The sequence below is a fragment of the Chiloscyllium punctatum genome, chromosome 26 (assembly GCF_047496795.1).
Source record: "Chiloscyllium punctatum isolate Juve2018m chromosome 26, sChiPun1.3, whole genome shotgun sequence".
NCBI lineage: Eukaryota > Metazoa > Chordata > Chondrichthyes > Orectolobiformes > Hemiscylliidae > Chiloscyllium > Chiloscyllium punctatum.
This window is the reverse complement of record NC_092764.1, coordinates 30288908-30304979: the sequence shown is the minus strand read 5'-3', so window position 1 is coordinate 30304979 and position 16072 is coordinate 30288908. Positions and strand designations below refer to the sequence as shown.

General features: G+C 39.6%; 1 protein-coding gene across 1 annotated transcript in view; it reads right to left on the bottom strand.

The window, feature by feature from the left end:
• Positions 1 to 16072, bottom strand: part of tmem231 (transmembrane protein 231) — a 53087-nt gene that overhangs the window by 12215 nt on the left and 24800 nt on the right. The window contains exon 3 of the mRNA XM_072596015.1: positions 5884 to 6012. Within this exon, the coding sequence (XP_072452116.1) occupies positions 5884 to 6012 (129 nt within the window). The remainder of the gene's footprint in view (positions 1 to 5883; positions 6013 to 16072) is intronic.

Sequence of the window (16072 nt, the reverse complement as noted above, 5' to 3'; positions counted from 1 at the left end):
AAAACTGCTCAGCACATTTGTGGATTATTTGTAAATGGCAGTTTGTCACTGAACTGAGAGGGCAGTGTGTCTGTGTTGGGGGCGGGGGGGGGGGGGCGAAGAGAGAGAGAGAAAGAGAAGGAAGTTGGGACTCAGACCCTCAAGCCGGTGAGCAAGCAAAAGCTCTCTCTTCTCTCCTCTCTCTCTCTCTCTCTCTCTCTCTGCATAAGGGGGAGTAATATTAACATTAAAGACTTCTCAAAAAGAAACAACTGCTAACTGAAGCCAAGGCCTTGACCCAACTGACTGGCTACCAACTTGAGGATTGCAGCAGTTAACAGCAATGTGATATCACCACCAAGAGCTATAAAAAAGGACTATGAGAAAGTGACCTCACTCCTCCACGCTTTTTGGTTTGGACACTGATCCACAGACATTGTGATCTTTTTGCCTCTGTTTTCTACCTATGGTAAATAGTTGGGAGGGAGGTTTCAGTAGCATGAAAAGTCATGAACTCAAAAGGTAAATGAGAAAATAGGATTGCCAGTTAGTGATAGGGTTGATTGTTACCAGAAAACAAAAGGAAGAGACAGAATAAATGTGCGAATGTCACATTGTACCAAGGAGCCAAGTAAGTGTAGATAATACTCAATAACAGAACAAACATAAAAGGTCTTGTATCTTAAACAAAAATAAAAATTGCTTGTGAAATTCAACTGTTCTGGCAGTATCTGTGGGAAGAAAGCAGAGTTAATGTTTTGAGTCCTGTGATTCTTCATCAGAACTGAGAGCAACCAGGAGAAAATGATATTATTGTAAAGTATAAACTTCTGACATGGTTAGACAGATGAGATACAGGAGGTCCAGAACAAGGGATCATGTTCTCAAGCTATATAATAAGTCATAAGCTGAGATGAGAGAGATTTCTTCATTTGAGAGTGGTGAATCTGTGGAATTTTCTACCACAGAAGGCCCTGGAGGTGAAGTCAGCGAATATATCTAAAGAAATAGATAGATTTCTAAGGTATCAAGGGATATGAAAAGAGAACAGCAATATGATACTGAGACAGAGATTTAGACTTGATCATGCAGAATGAGGGCTCATTGGGCAGAATGACTAACTTCTCCTGTTGTCAATGTTTCTATGCTATGTCACATGAATGTGTTAAAGCAGTATTGTAGAGAGGAAGGCAAGGAAAGGACTTATGTCAGGTGTTAAGAGTAATGCAAAATGGCAGAGACAGTAAGAGTGAGGGAGAAGAAGAGATAGATAGTTCACAAAGCAACTCTCTACAATCTGGCTAGCCAATATTGAAAGACTGGGACAGTCTGACACTATTCATGTACATAAAGCAAGGCCAACAGGAAGATCTAATAAGGTTACTTAGGAAATAAGAATAAGTCTGTAGAGATACACATTGAAAAATATAAATCAGGAGCAAGGGAAGGTTATTCAGTCCCTCAAGCAACCTCTGCCATTCAATAAGATCAGGACTGATCTGATCTGCCATTCAATAAGAACATGACTGATTCAGCACTCAAGATCATGGCTGATCTGATTGTAACCTCAAATCCACAATCCTGCCTAACTCGATAACGTTTCAATCCCTTGCTTAATAAGGATCTATCTACCTCTGCTATAAAACTATTCAAGTTCTATGCTTCCATCAACTCTTCAAGGAAGGGCATTCCAAAGATTTGAGACCAACAAAAAAAAACTTTGCCTTATTTGTTTTAAATGGGCAGCCCAGATTTTGAATCAATGGCCCCTAGTTCTGGATAATCCCATTATGAGAAATGTCCTCTCCACAGGACCTCCAAAACTTTATATTTCGATCAAATCACCAGCAGATACAAGCCTAGCATGTCCAAGCTTTCCTCTCAAGCAACCTAATATTCTATGTATTCATTTAGGAAACCTCTGCACTGCTTCCAACAGATTTATGTCCTTTCTTAAATATGTGCACAGTACCCCACATGCAATCTCACCATTGTTGAAGGATAACTTCCCTACTTTTATATTCAATTCTCCTTGCAATAAATGAAAGCATTCTATTAACTTTCATAATTACTTGTTGTTAGGATTTGGAGATGCCGGTGTTGGACTGGGGTGTACAAAGTTAAAAATCACACAACATCAGGTTATAGTCCAACAGGTTTAATTGGAAGCACACTAGCTTTTGGAGCGATGCTCCTTCATCAGGACAATCACCTGATGAAGGAGCGTCGCTCCGAAAGATAGTGTGCTTCCAATTAAACCTGTTGGACTATAACCTGGTGTTGTGTGATTTTTAACTTTGTTATTAGGAGATAGTGAGGACTGCAGATGCTAGAGAGTCAGAGTCAATGAAGTATGACCCTGGAAAAAGCATAGCAGGTAAGGCAGCATCCGAGGAGCAGGACAGTCAATATTTCAGGCAGGACACTTTATTATCCTGGCGCTTTTTTCAGTGACACACTTTACCAACTCTTGTTACTTGCTGTGTCAGCATACCAACTTTATGTAATTCACGCAGAAAGACACTCACGTCCTTCATCTTAGAGCTCTGCAATCTATCACCTTTTAGATAATAAGCTATTTAAAACATTTCCTGTCAAAATAGTCAATTTCCCATATTATACTTTATTTGCCACACCTTTCCTAACTTTACCTATCTCACTTAATCTATCAATATATTTTGTAACCTCCTTGTATACTTTTCGGAACTTCAGTACAACCATAATATTAGCAAAGAATTATTCAATGCAGTGGAATCAATACCAAGAATGCATTATCATTTAAATCTCAATAAACAAATCACAGGTATAAAATAAAATTCAAAACAGGTTAAACCTCTGGAATTCACTGATGTTAGTTTCTAAAAATTGAATCAGTCAACTATATCCTGCATTGACTACAGAAAATAAGTGCAACAACAAAAACAAACTGAGGTCCTAATTGCTTGGGAAGAAGATTGTATCGGTAGGTTGTTTGTCTCTCATCCCTTTCTAAGAATGATTTTAGAATCAGAAAGAGAATTCAGCTTTTGTTACACCAAAGTCAAGTCATGTTATTCAGGTTTAAAAATTCCCCAGTTACATTCCAAAGACTTATGGGTGAAGCTGTAGCTAAAGTGCCTGACTGGGCAACTTATGTAAATTACATCGTAATATACAGTAACATTTGAGAACAACTTGTAAAGCAAGTAGAAGATGTATTTAAGTAGCTACAAATGGCTAGCTTACTAATAAATATTGCCAAACCTGAGTTCACAAAGCAAGGGTAATCTAACTAGGACACATTGTAGAGCAAGGGAACATGTCAACAAGACCAGCAAAAGTGAAGGATTTCACAGAATTGTCTGTTCCTAAAACTAAATGGAAAAACATTTATGGGATTGTGTGTTTTTAAAAAAAAATCATTCAGGTATAACTTTGTAGTGGCACCTTTTACGGATTTATTGCTAAAATAGACAAAGGTAAAATGGCCAAAAAAGACTGCCAAACAGCTTTGGAGAAGCTGAAGGTAATACGAATGAATAAATTGATGTTAGACTCTCCTAGCTTTATTAAACCTTTTAAAATGGGAGTTGCTGCTAGTGGATCTGGTCTTCTTGCAAAATGATGAATTGGGAAAGAGAAGCCTGTAAGGTACTTGTCTAAGAGATTAAACCAGCATCAAAAGAAGGAAGAAATTAATGCAACTGTCACAAAGCATTTCTTTGTACCGAATGACCAGTAGTTAGAACAAATTTTCAGTAAAGACGTATTATTGGCAGATAAGGTTAAGGGTAATTCAAAAAGATTCTGCAAATACTTTGAAAGCAAGAAGGTAACTAGAGAGAGGATAGGGGCTCTTAAACATCAAGGGGGTCGTCCTTGTGTTGAACCCCAGGAAATGGGAGACATACTAAATGAATATTTCACATCAGTTTTTACAGTGGAGAAAGAAATGGAGTCTACAGAATGTAAAGAAATAAACTTTGAGGTTTTAAAAATCATTCATGTTACAGAAGACTAAGTTCAAGAATTCTTAATGAAGATAAAAGGTGGATAAATATCTGGGATCTGATCTATCGTATCCCAGAACATTGTGGAAAGTAAGGGAGGAAATTGTGAGACCCCTTGCAGAAATATTTGTATCATCTATAACTAGAGAGGAGATGCCTGATGACTGGAGGATGTCTGATGTTGAACTTTTGTTTAAGAAAGGTCATAAGGAGAAACCAGGGAACTATAGACCTGTGAGTCTGAATTTGGTGGTGGGTAAATTGTTGTAGGAGATTTTTAAAAATAGGACTTATGGTCATTTAGAGAGGCAAACGTTGATTAGGGATAGTCGGCATGGTTTTGTGCAAGGAAAACTGTGTCTCACAAACTTGATTGAGGAAGTTACCAAAAAGATTGATGATGGCAGTACAGTAGACAGTGTTTATTTGAATTTTAGTTCCACATGGTCCACTAATTAGTAAAGTTAGGTCACATCAGATTCAGAGTGAGCTTGCCAATTGGATACATAATTGGCTTAGTGGCAAGAGACAGAGAGTGACAGTGGAGGTTGCTTTTTGGACTGGATGCCTGTGACCAGTAGAGTTCCACAAGGATCAGTTCTGGGTCCTCTTTTGTTTGTCATTTATATAAATGATTTGGATGAGAATATAGAAGGCATGATTAGTAGGTTTGCGGATGACACCAAACTTGGTGATATAGTAGACAGGGAACAAGGTATTCTAAGATTACAAGGGGATCTTGATCAAATGAGTTAATGGGCTGATAAATGGCATATGAAGTTCAATCTGGATAAATGCAAGGTTGTGTACTTTGGTATAACAGACAAAAGTAGGGCTTATACAATTAATGGTAGGGCTTTGGCTAGTGTTGTAGAACAGAGGGACCTAGAGGTGCAGATCCTAGGGGTGCAGATACATAATTCTTTGAAGCTTGCATCACATGTAGACAGGGTGATTAAAAAGGTGTTTGGGCATGCTTTCCTTCACTGCTCAATCCTTTTGAGTACAGGAGTTGCGAAGTCATGTTGAGGTTGTACAGGACATTGGTGGAATATTGTGGAATACTTCTGGAATACTGTGTCCAGCTCTGGTTGCCCAGTTACAAGAAACATATTATCACGCTGGAAAGGGTCCAGAAGATGTTGCCAGGTCTGGAAGGTTTGAGTTATAAGAAAGGCTGGATAGGTTGGGACTTTTTTAACTGAAGCGTAGGAAGTTGAGAGGCGACATGATGGAAGTTTATAAAATAGTAAGTGGTATAGATTGGGTTAATAACATTTTTTCCCCTAGGATGGGGGATTTCAAGACTGGGGGCACATTTTTAAGATTTGAAAAAGACATGAGAGGCAAATTTTTTACACAGACAGTGATTTATGTGTGGAATGAACTTCCTGAGGAAGTAGCGGATGTGGGTACAATTACAACATTTAAAAGACATTTGAATAGATACATGAATAGGAAAAATTTGAAGGGCCAGGAACAGGCAGGTGGGACTAGTTTAGTTTGAGATTATGTTCAACATGGACTCTTTGGACCGAAGGGTCTGTCTCCATGCTGTATGACTCTCTGACACTAAGTTGTCAAGTGAGTTGGTATACTGCAAAAATTAAGTCCGATGGGTGAAAGATCCTTTTCATCCCAAGTTGCCTTATGATCTAAATTAATCCAACAATATAGAATCAAAAAATAATTGTTTCTAAATTGAAAGCAGATGTAGTCAACAATTGTAAATGCAACATTATCTCATTGAAAGAGTTATGCATTCAGAAATGTAACAGGATTCTTAAAAAAGAAAGCATGTTCATATATACAAATATAAAAGTATATTATCAATGATTAGGTTTCTTGAAAATTAGAAGCATCCTCTTTAAATGCACTCCAATGGGAAGAATGAAAGACTACATGAAATACTTACAAAAAGCTGATATGAAAATGTCAGAATAAATTGTACGCTGTACACTTGCTCAGATGTTTGGAGTGGTAGCTCAAGGCGGAAATTCAGACGATCCATTTTCCCATCCTGATTTTGGTCTTCTTCCATAGCCTGTGAAGAGAGTATGTAACATAAAACAGCTATAGTTTCTATCACAGCATGCTTTGATTCATTTAAAAAAACTACATCCAAGGTAAATCTTGCATTTATAGAACATTATTTGTTTAAAAAACGTTAAGAGGTCAGAGAGAACAATAATCAAAATCTGTGATGACTATTCAATGTCAACATTGGAAGCAGAGAATGAATGCAAGTAATAAATTTCAAATTATACAAGATGAGGCAAGAACTTGCAAACGTTGTTTGGGGGCAGATATTTGCAGGTAAAGGATGACTGGAAAATGGGAAGCCTTCAAAAATGACGTAACAAGAACTCAGAGACAGTATGTTCCTGTCAGGGTGAAAGGCAAGGATGGTAGGTGTATGAAATCGTGGATGCCTAGAGAAAATCAGTATAAGAAAAAGAAGGAAGCATATGTCAGATATAGACAGCAGAGATCGTACGAATCCTTAGAAAAGTATAAAGGCAGTAGGAGTATACTTAAGGGGGAAATCAGGATAGCAAAAGGGGATATGTGATAGTTTTGGCAAATAGGGTTAAGGAGAATCCAAAGAGATTCCATAAATACATTAAGGACAAAAGAGTAACAAGGGAGGGAATAGGACCCCTCAAAGATCAGCAAGGCAGCCTGTGTGTGGAAACGCAGGAGATGGGGGAAGATACTCAACCAGTATTTTGCAAGAGTATTTACTGTGGAGAAGGACATGGAAGATACAGAATGTGGGGAAATAAATGGCAACATCTTGAAAACTATCCATATTACAGAGGAGGTGGTGCTGGATATCTTAAAACGCATAAAGGTCAATAAATCCCCAGGACCTGATCAGGTGTACCCTAGAACTTTGTGGGAAGCTAGGGAAATGATTGTTGGGACCCTTGCTGAAATATTTGGATTATTGATAGTCACAGATGAAGTGCCCCAAGACTGGAGATTGGCCAACGTGATGCCACTATTTAAGAAAGCTAGTAAGGAAAAGCCAGGGAACTACAGACCTTGGCTATAGAGGTGGGCAAGCTGTAGGAGGAAATCCTGAGGAACAGGATTTATATGTGTTTGCAAAGGCAAAGACTGATTAGCGACAGTCAACATGGCTTTGTGTGTGGGAAATCATGTCTCACTAACTTGATCGAACTTGGAAGAAATAACAAAGAGGATTGATGAGGGCAGACCTATATGGACTTCAATAAAGCATTTGACAAGGTTCCTCATGGTAGACTGGTTAACAAGGTTAGATCATATGGAATACGGGGACAACTAGCTATCTGGATACAAAACTGGCTTGAAGGTAGAAGACAGAAGGTGGTGGTGGAGGGTTGCTTTTCAGACTGGAGGCCTGTGACCAGTGGTGTGCCAAAAAGATCAATGCTGGGTCCACTATTTCTTGTGATTTATATGAACGATTTGGATGCGAACATAGGAGGTATAGTTACTAAGTTTACAGATGACACCAAAATTGGAGGAGTAGTGTACAGCGAAGGTTACCTCAGATTACAATGGGATCTTAACCAGATGGGTCAATGGCAAAGGAGTGGCAGATGGAGTTTAATTTAAATAAATGTGAGATGCTGCATTTTGGAAAGGCTAATCAGGGCAGGACTTACACACTTAATAATAAGGTCCTAGGGAGTATTGATGAACAAAGAGACCTTGGAGTGTAGGTTCATAGTTCCTTGAAAGTGGAGTCGCAGATAGATAGGATAGTGAAGAAGACATTTGGTATGCTTTCTTTTATTGGTCAGAACATCAAATATAGGGGTTGAGAGGTCATGTTGTGGTTGTACAAGACATTGTTAGGCCACTTTTGGAATATAGCATGCAATTCTGGTCTCCCTCCTATAGGTAGGATGTTGCCAGGGTTGGAGGGCTTGAGCTATAGAGTCAGGCTGAATAGGCTGGGGCTGTTTTCCCTGGAGCATCGGAGGCTGAAGGATAACTTTATAGAGGTTTGTAAAATCATAAGGGGCATGGGTAGGGTAAATAGACAAGGTCTTTTCCTGGAGTGGAGGAGTCCAGAACTAGAGGGCATTGGTATAGAGTAAGAGGGGAAAGATTTAAAAGGACCTAAGGGGCAACTTTTTCATGCAAAAAAAGGTACAGGTATGAAATGAGCTGCCAGAAGAAGTGGTGGAGGCTAGTACAATTACAACAGTTAAAAGGCATCTGGAAGGATATATGACAAGAAAGGGTTTAGCAGGTTTATGGGCAAAGTTCTGGCAAATGGGACTAGATTAATTTAGGATATCTGGTCGGCATGGACGAGTTGGATTAAAGGCTCTGTTTCCATGCTGTACATCTCTCTGACTCAATGTCCCTATTTTAATTCTGCACAAGTCCACCAAACTCCATCCTTCCAAATTTACCATCCACACATGCTGAGAACATATATGCTTGTAAGCAGGATTCCAGAAATCTTTGAATATTATATCATAGTTGACTTTTAAGGAGAGTAATTGAAAATAATTTTTAAAAATCTTTTTAATAAATCCCGTGATGGGGGATCCAAGATGGCGGCGATCTAGGAAGATCGCGTTGCAGAGCTCCACACTGCACTGCAAGTGGGACAAAGTCCTAGCCGCCCTACCCGGACCACTGTGACCACTTGAGGCTCTGGAACGATTGTGGAGTCCCAGCAAATGGTCAGAGTGCAACTTAACTTGATTTTAGCCATCCAGGAATGCCGAAGAAAAGAGGAGGTACATCCAAGGCCAGGCCTGTGGCCCAAGCTGCAGAATCCTCAGACTCAATTTCTTACAAGGCCCTGGTGAAGGAGCTTGCAAAATCTCGCGAGATGTTGGGCAAGCAGGTAGAGGAGAAGCTGGTCCCAATCTCTATCATGCTGCAGAGCATGAACAGCAGCTGGGAGACCTGGAGAAAAGGACGGATGAGGTAGAACACAGAGTCACAGTTGTGCAAGCTGACACCGATTCCTCCAAGGATAGGATCCAGGCCCTGGAGATGCAGATCTGTAATTTGTTTAACCAGGTTGATGACCTCAAGAACAGGGGCAGAAGAAAAAATATTCAGATCACTGGTCTGCTGGAGGGTAAGGAGGATGAGCGCCGATGGAATTTATTGAGGACTGGTTGCTGAAATTCCTTAACTTTTGAGGCTGGAATGCGAAGCTTGAAGATCGAGAGGGCTCACCCAATCACGGCGCAGAGGGCAGGACTGGACCATCCTTGTCCTATCTTGGTGTGGTTTCATCAGTGTAGAGATAAGGAGAGAATTGTGGAAGCTTCCAGAATCCAGGGGAAGGATTTGAAGGCCCTAGTTTACGAGGGCTCTAAGATCGTGTTCTTCCAGGACTTCCCCACAGTGGTGATCCACAAAAGAAAATTCTATGACAGCGTCAAGAGAAGACTGAGGGAGCTCAGGATTCATCTGAGGTATCCGGCGGTGCTACGATTCACCTTAGATGCATCTGTACATCTCTTTGACACATCGGAGAAGGCAAGAGACTTTGTGGACAAATTAACTTCATCTGAACAATTCAGTATTTACAAGTAGTAGTGTTGTTTGGGTATATTTCTGTTTTTCATTTTAAAAAAAGAGTCCGGTCCGGTCAGGGCTTTCTTTTCCTTTTTTTATTATTGATAATCTGGTCTAAACTATGTTCAGGGGTGGTTGGGATGTGTACTTTCACTTTCTAAGTTATGTTATACCAAAGGATGGGTGGGGTACTTACCATTTTTCTTTCCAAAATTTCTTTGTTCACATTGTTATTTCATGGTGTACTTTTTTTTTCTTTGCTGCTTGTGTTTGTGGAGCAGCTCTAGCTAGGAGGAGGGAAAATGGTTGTGATGGTTAGATGCTTACTTACTGACAGTTTTTGCCCGGTTCAGGCATTTAAATGCCCTGGCTGCATCATAGGCAGTGGCAGTAAGTTGGGTTTTGGGATGTGTAGATACCCCCTTTGGGCAGGGGGTGTGCTCCCTTATTCAGTACCACTGGCATCATATATGTTGGTTTGTTTTTTTGTACATAACCTTTGATAGTTTTGTAAGTTTGTTAACTGTAGTGGGCTTAGTTTATGTAGTTTTTATGTTCGATGGATCTTATGACACTAAGGCTCGGTGGTTTGTAATTCAACTTCCTCCTCTCTGGAATCTAAATGTTACTGCAGAAGGTTATGGCTAATGATTCTTTACCTGGAACATCAAGGGCAGTCACTCACCAATTAAGAGGAAGAAGGCACTTTCGAGTCTTAGAAAGGAAAATGTGGAAATTGCTTTATTATAGGAGACATACTTGGATAATAGGAGCATTTGAAACTACAGCAGAATGGCATGGATCAGGTTTACATCTTTTAATACCAGAAGTATGGGAGTGGCTATATTGGTTAGGAGGAATCTCCCATCTAAGTTACTGGAGTGTGTTAAAGACACACACGGGAGGTTTATAATCCTCAAAGCCCTGATAAACAGGGGAAAAATAGAGTTTTAAATGTCTATTGTCCTCTGGCCCATCCCTTAAAATTTCTGGTAGATGCATTCTCTAAATTGATCATTCTCGAGTCCCAGCATATCATTATAGGGGGAGTTTTAATTGTCTTATGGATTCCACGTTAGACAGGTTGCCCAATACCGTCTGCACAAATTAAACAATTAGTACATCGGTGTGGACTTAGGGTTGGTGGACATCTAGAGGAGTGTCCACCCTTTAGGCAAGGATTTTACGTTTTTTCCAATCCATACAGTTGTCACACTAGGACTGATTTTTTCTGACCCCCATGGCAACCCTGGACTTGGTGGCATCTTGTACCATCTCTGATCATGCTCCAGTGTACCTGTTGGTTAAGATTAAGGACGCTATAGTTGGCCCGAGGCACTGGCAAATGAATCCCTTAATTCTTAAGGATAATAAAAGTTTGTGGAGTACTTTTCTCAGGAATTTAGGGCGTTTCCAGACATTAACTCAGGCTCAGTTAGTAGCCTGTCCATCCTTTGGGAAACTGCCAAAGCTTAGGGCAGGGGTTAGTTATTTCCTACTCTGCCAGTAGGAAGTGGCAAAAGGACAAGTAGCAACGGGTCCTCAAAGCACAGTTTAAGGCAGTCAAGAAAGCTTACTTTGACAGGCCCTCATTGGCCAAGCTACAGAGGATTACGGCGCTGTGGTCTGCATTGAATTCCATGCTCACGCAGACAGCAAAGAAGGAGATTACTTCTGCAAAACAAAGGTTATATGAGCATGGTGACAAGCCAGACAAGTACCTAACATATCTCGCCAGGAAAAGGAGTGCTCCTCAAGCCATTACATTGATTAGGGAAGGGTCTGGGAACCTAATATGCGTTTCCAAAAAGATTAATGTGGCATTCCAGAGATTTTACTCTAAATTATACCAATCTGAGGGTTGTGAGGAGGGGCAGGCCAAGATGGAGTCTTTTCTCAATGCCCCTTTATCAGAGCAAGAGGTGCAGGAAACTGTGAAGCAGCTTCAGAGTAGAAAGGCGCCCAGTCCTGATAGACTTCCCAGTAAATTCTATAAGGAATTTATAAACACACCGTCAGGCCCAATGCTCAACATGTTCAATGACTCGTACAGTCATGATCGTCTCCTGCCATCTCTAAGAGAGGCCAATATTTCACTTATTCTTAAAAAAAAGAGAAGATCCTAGAGAGCTGTGCTTCTTACAGGCAGATTTCACTCTTAAATGTGGACTTTAAAATTCTCTCTAAGACTTCTGAGTTAAGGCTGGAGACTGTGTTACCTTCTAATGTTAAAGAGGACCAGACAGGCATCATACAGTGCAGCAGATCCTCCAATAATGTAAGGAGACTGCTTAATGTAATTCAAGCGTGTCAACAACAGTCAATATAGGGATTGGTGATTTCTCTAGATGCAGCGAAGGCATTTGACAGAGTCGAGTGGCCGTAGCTTTTTTTATACCCTGGAGCGGTTTAGCTTGGGCAAAAACTTTATAAAATGGATAAAGGTTCTCTACAGTGACCCTCTCACTGTGGTACCAATGGAGTAAGATCAAGCAATTTCAACATTTTTACTGTCCCCTTTCACCACTGCTTTTTACGTTGGTGATTGAACAGTTGGGTGGAGGTCATTTGTAGCGATCCTAATATATTGGCTCCAGAAGTGGGGTCAAAATTACATAAGATTTCGTTGTATGCGGACAATGTTCTCATTTTTTGTCAAATGCAGCAGTTTGGTGCCTCGCCTGATACAATGCATCAGCTTGTTTGGCACCTTTTCGGGGTACAAGATTAATTTTGCAAAATCAGAGGCTATGCCTATGGTATTATGAAGGTGCTAGGTCTTGAGGGCGATGGATTCAGGATTCAAACATTGGGCAGCTCGGGGTGTGTCTTGCATGGGTGCTTTATTTGAGGGAGATACAATAATGTCCTTTGAGCTGTTAGCACAGAAATAGAAGCTATCTAACAGGGACCTCTTTTGTTTTTTTCAAGTTAGGGATTTTATTTTATTTTATTTTTCTTTGTATTTTACTCCTTTGACTGATCCCCACAAATCAGACATTGAGAGGAGAGTGGTCAGTGCTAAGAGTACACTTTCTGTCAGCACTTTATATCATCAATTGAGGGGGCAGACCCTCAGATGAGGTTGATCAACTTTGCAGGGTGTGGGAGAGAGAGCTAGGCATTGAGGTCTCCTCAGAGGCATGGGAAGATATTTGGGAAAATACAAGAAAGATATCAATTTGCAATAGGACCCATGCTTTACAGTTGAAGATTCTCCACAGGGTCCACTTGGCTCTGGATCGTTTGTCAAAATTTAAACCGGGGTATCTCCAACATGTCCCAAGTGTAAGGTTGGTACGGGCACTCTTACCCATTGTCTCTGGTCCTGTGGTAGGCTTCAAACATACTGGAACGCTGTGGCAGGTGCAGTGGAGGGGATTTTGGGTGTAAGGGTGGAGAAGGACCCAATCTCTCTTCTTCTTGGCTTGCCCAGTATGTTCCCTGTAAATGCGCATAAGAAAAAACTTTTCAACATCCTCACTTTCTGCGCAAGAAAGAATACCTTGTGAGGTTGGGTGACTGAAAATCCCCCGGCTTGTCGGATTGGCGGAAGTTTGTTATGGAGCATATCCCCTTGGGTTTTCTCACGAGTACAGTACACCACAAAACTGAGAATTTCTTTAAGACATGGCGGCTCTTTCTGGAATACCTGGACACAGATTTGTCTTCCACACTAATATATAGCCGTAACAATTGTGCTTTATAAATCCAATATCCAGAGGGGGGAGCTGCAAACGTATGAATAGGTGAAGATTAATGTTCGTGATATTCAAGAGTTAGGGTTTTGTTTGGCTTAGCTATATTATTGTTTATTATTATTTATTAGTTTGCTGTTAGTTATTATTTATTTAGTTAAGTAGTTGGGGCTTTTTTCATACATTTGTACATGATGGTGGTTTGGTTTTTTTTTACTTTTTCTTGGTGTTCTTTATTTGTATTGTTTTGTATTTGAAATATTAAAAATCTATTTTTTAATGAAAATATATTTTTTAAAAATCCCTGTGACAATTTAGGATTACTTGCCAAGGTACATTATTTGAATCAATTAGTCATGATCAAAAATGCTATCAGCACCTTTTGGCAATTAGGCAATATTATGGACCTGACCAGATCCCCTCAAAATACATGAAGAAATAGCCTAGACCCTAAATTTTTGTTATTTTTAAAGCAAGTGCTCAGCATTTTGCTCCAGATGCCATTCAATTGATCAAACAACTGGATTTAAAACTATTGTTAAAATACAAAAAAAGAAAGAAGAAATTGGTATAACTTAAGTCTATTGGAAAACTTAACAGAATATAGGAGCTTGGAGATCATGTTGTGGCTCTACATGACATTGTTTAGGCCACATTTGGAATATATGTGCAATTCTGGTGTCCCTGCTGTAGGAAAGATGTTGTGAAACTTGAAAGGGTTCAGAAAAGTTTTACATGGATGTGACCAGGGTTGGAAGGTTTGATATATTGGGAGAGGCTGAATAGACTGGGTCTATTTTCCCTGGAGCATCAGAGGCTGAGGGGTGACCTTTTTGAGGCTTATAAAATCATGAAGGGCACAGATTGGGTGAATAGACAAGGTCTTTTCTCTGTGTTGGAGAAGTCCAAAACTAGAGGGCAGAGGTTTAGGGTGAGAGGAGAAAATATAAAAGGGACCTGAGAGGCAACATTTTCACGCAGAAGGTAGTGCATGTATGGAATAAGCTGCAGAGGTGGTAGTGGAGGCTGGTACAATTACAGCATATAAAAGGCATCTGGATGGGTATATGAATAGAAAGGGTTTAGAGAGATATGGACCAAATGCTGGCAAATGGGACTAAATCTATTTAGGATATCTGGTTGAGAGGGGTAAGCTGGACTGAAGAGTCTACTTCTGTGCTGTATATCTCTATGACTCCAGGATAGATTATTAGCTACTACTAATTAACTGTTCCAATATAGTAACATCCCATTAAATACACTCTTGGCAAAAGACAAATTCAGAAAATAGATTATCTTACATGCAACAACAGCAGCAGGAAGAGAACCCCCAGCTTTTAGCTGTAACAGAGAGGGGAAAAAAATAGCTTCCAACTCTTCAAGATCCCAGCAGCAACCGCTGAAAGCTAAAACTAAAAATCCTGGTTCTGTTGGGCTGCTTCAATTGTTACAACCCTAAACAAAAACACAAGACCTCACAACCTGTTTATTTTATGAGTTTTCAACTGACAGTTCAGCGCTTCTGACTTAAAACCTCTCTTCAAACCAAAAGCAGGACAAAATACATCTCTTAAAGCCATAGTATCATCACAGAAAAGAATAATGCTGAAAACTAAATGTACAATTAACAGGAAATTAGAGACAGAATGTATTGAAAGTTTTGCTTGAACAATAAGCTACTTTAGTTGTTCTGATATTTGTGCTTGAATTTACCGAGATTTTTATAGCATTGATCACATTTTCTGCTTCATCTCTACTTTGTACAGAAAATAATTAAACTCAACAATTTGGTCCTCCAGGTTTAATACTAACATATATACTTTTGAAACTGCATGAATTCTAGTACTTAATCTACAAGCAAAAATCTGAAAACTTTTATGTAAAATTCATGGAGAGTATAAACTAAATGTCCAAACTACAGCCAAGACAAGATGCATTATTGAGATATCTTTACAATTGACATATACACAAAATGGTAGATATAAAAAATTTATTCATACTTCAAAGTACCACTGCAAGAATATTGATAAAGCAAGTTAACGTTATAAAACAGCAGATAACAAACATAACATTAATTTGACGAATTGATTGTAAAGTTGACCACATCCAACAAGTGCCGATCGGGCTTTTGGACTAAAAGACAATAATTGCTGCCTTGTCAATGCATGCATAAAATTAAATTACATAAATAATATTCCCTTTGTTATCTATAAACTATCCCTCTGCAGATCCAACGCTTTTAGTCTGTTTAGATAATTAAGCTGTACTAAATTAGGTTACAGACTGTAAGTCTATAAAATGTAGAAGCATAAATAGGCTATTCAGCCCATTCTTCTCTGCAATTCAATGAGATTATGTCTGCTCTGATAGTCCACAGCTCTACTTACCTGCCTTATCCCCATTAGTCTTGGTTCTATTACTGAATATAAATTTATCAATCTCAGACAGGGAAGCGATGGCCTAATGGCATGATCACAAGATATTAATCCAGAGACCCACCATGGCAATTTAAAATCAATAAATAAGTTAATGGAATAAGAATCTACAGATGACCATTAAACCATTGCTGATTGTTGGAAAATCCTATCTGGTTCACTAATGTCGTAGAAGGAAGAAAATCTGACATTTAATCTGGTCTGGCCGACACATGATTCACACGTTGACTCTCAACTGAGCCTGGGCAATTATGGATGGGCAATAAACACTGGCCCGACCAATGACATTTGCATCCCATGAATGCCTCAGCCTCCATACCCTCTCTGGTAAAGAATTCCACGGATTCACTACCCACTGAAATTGTGAAGTCAGTTAGCTCATTTGGCTGGATCGCTGATTTGCAGTGCGGAGTTGATGCTAATAGTT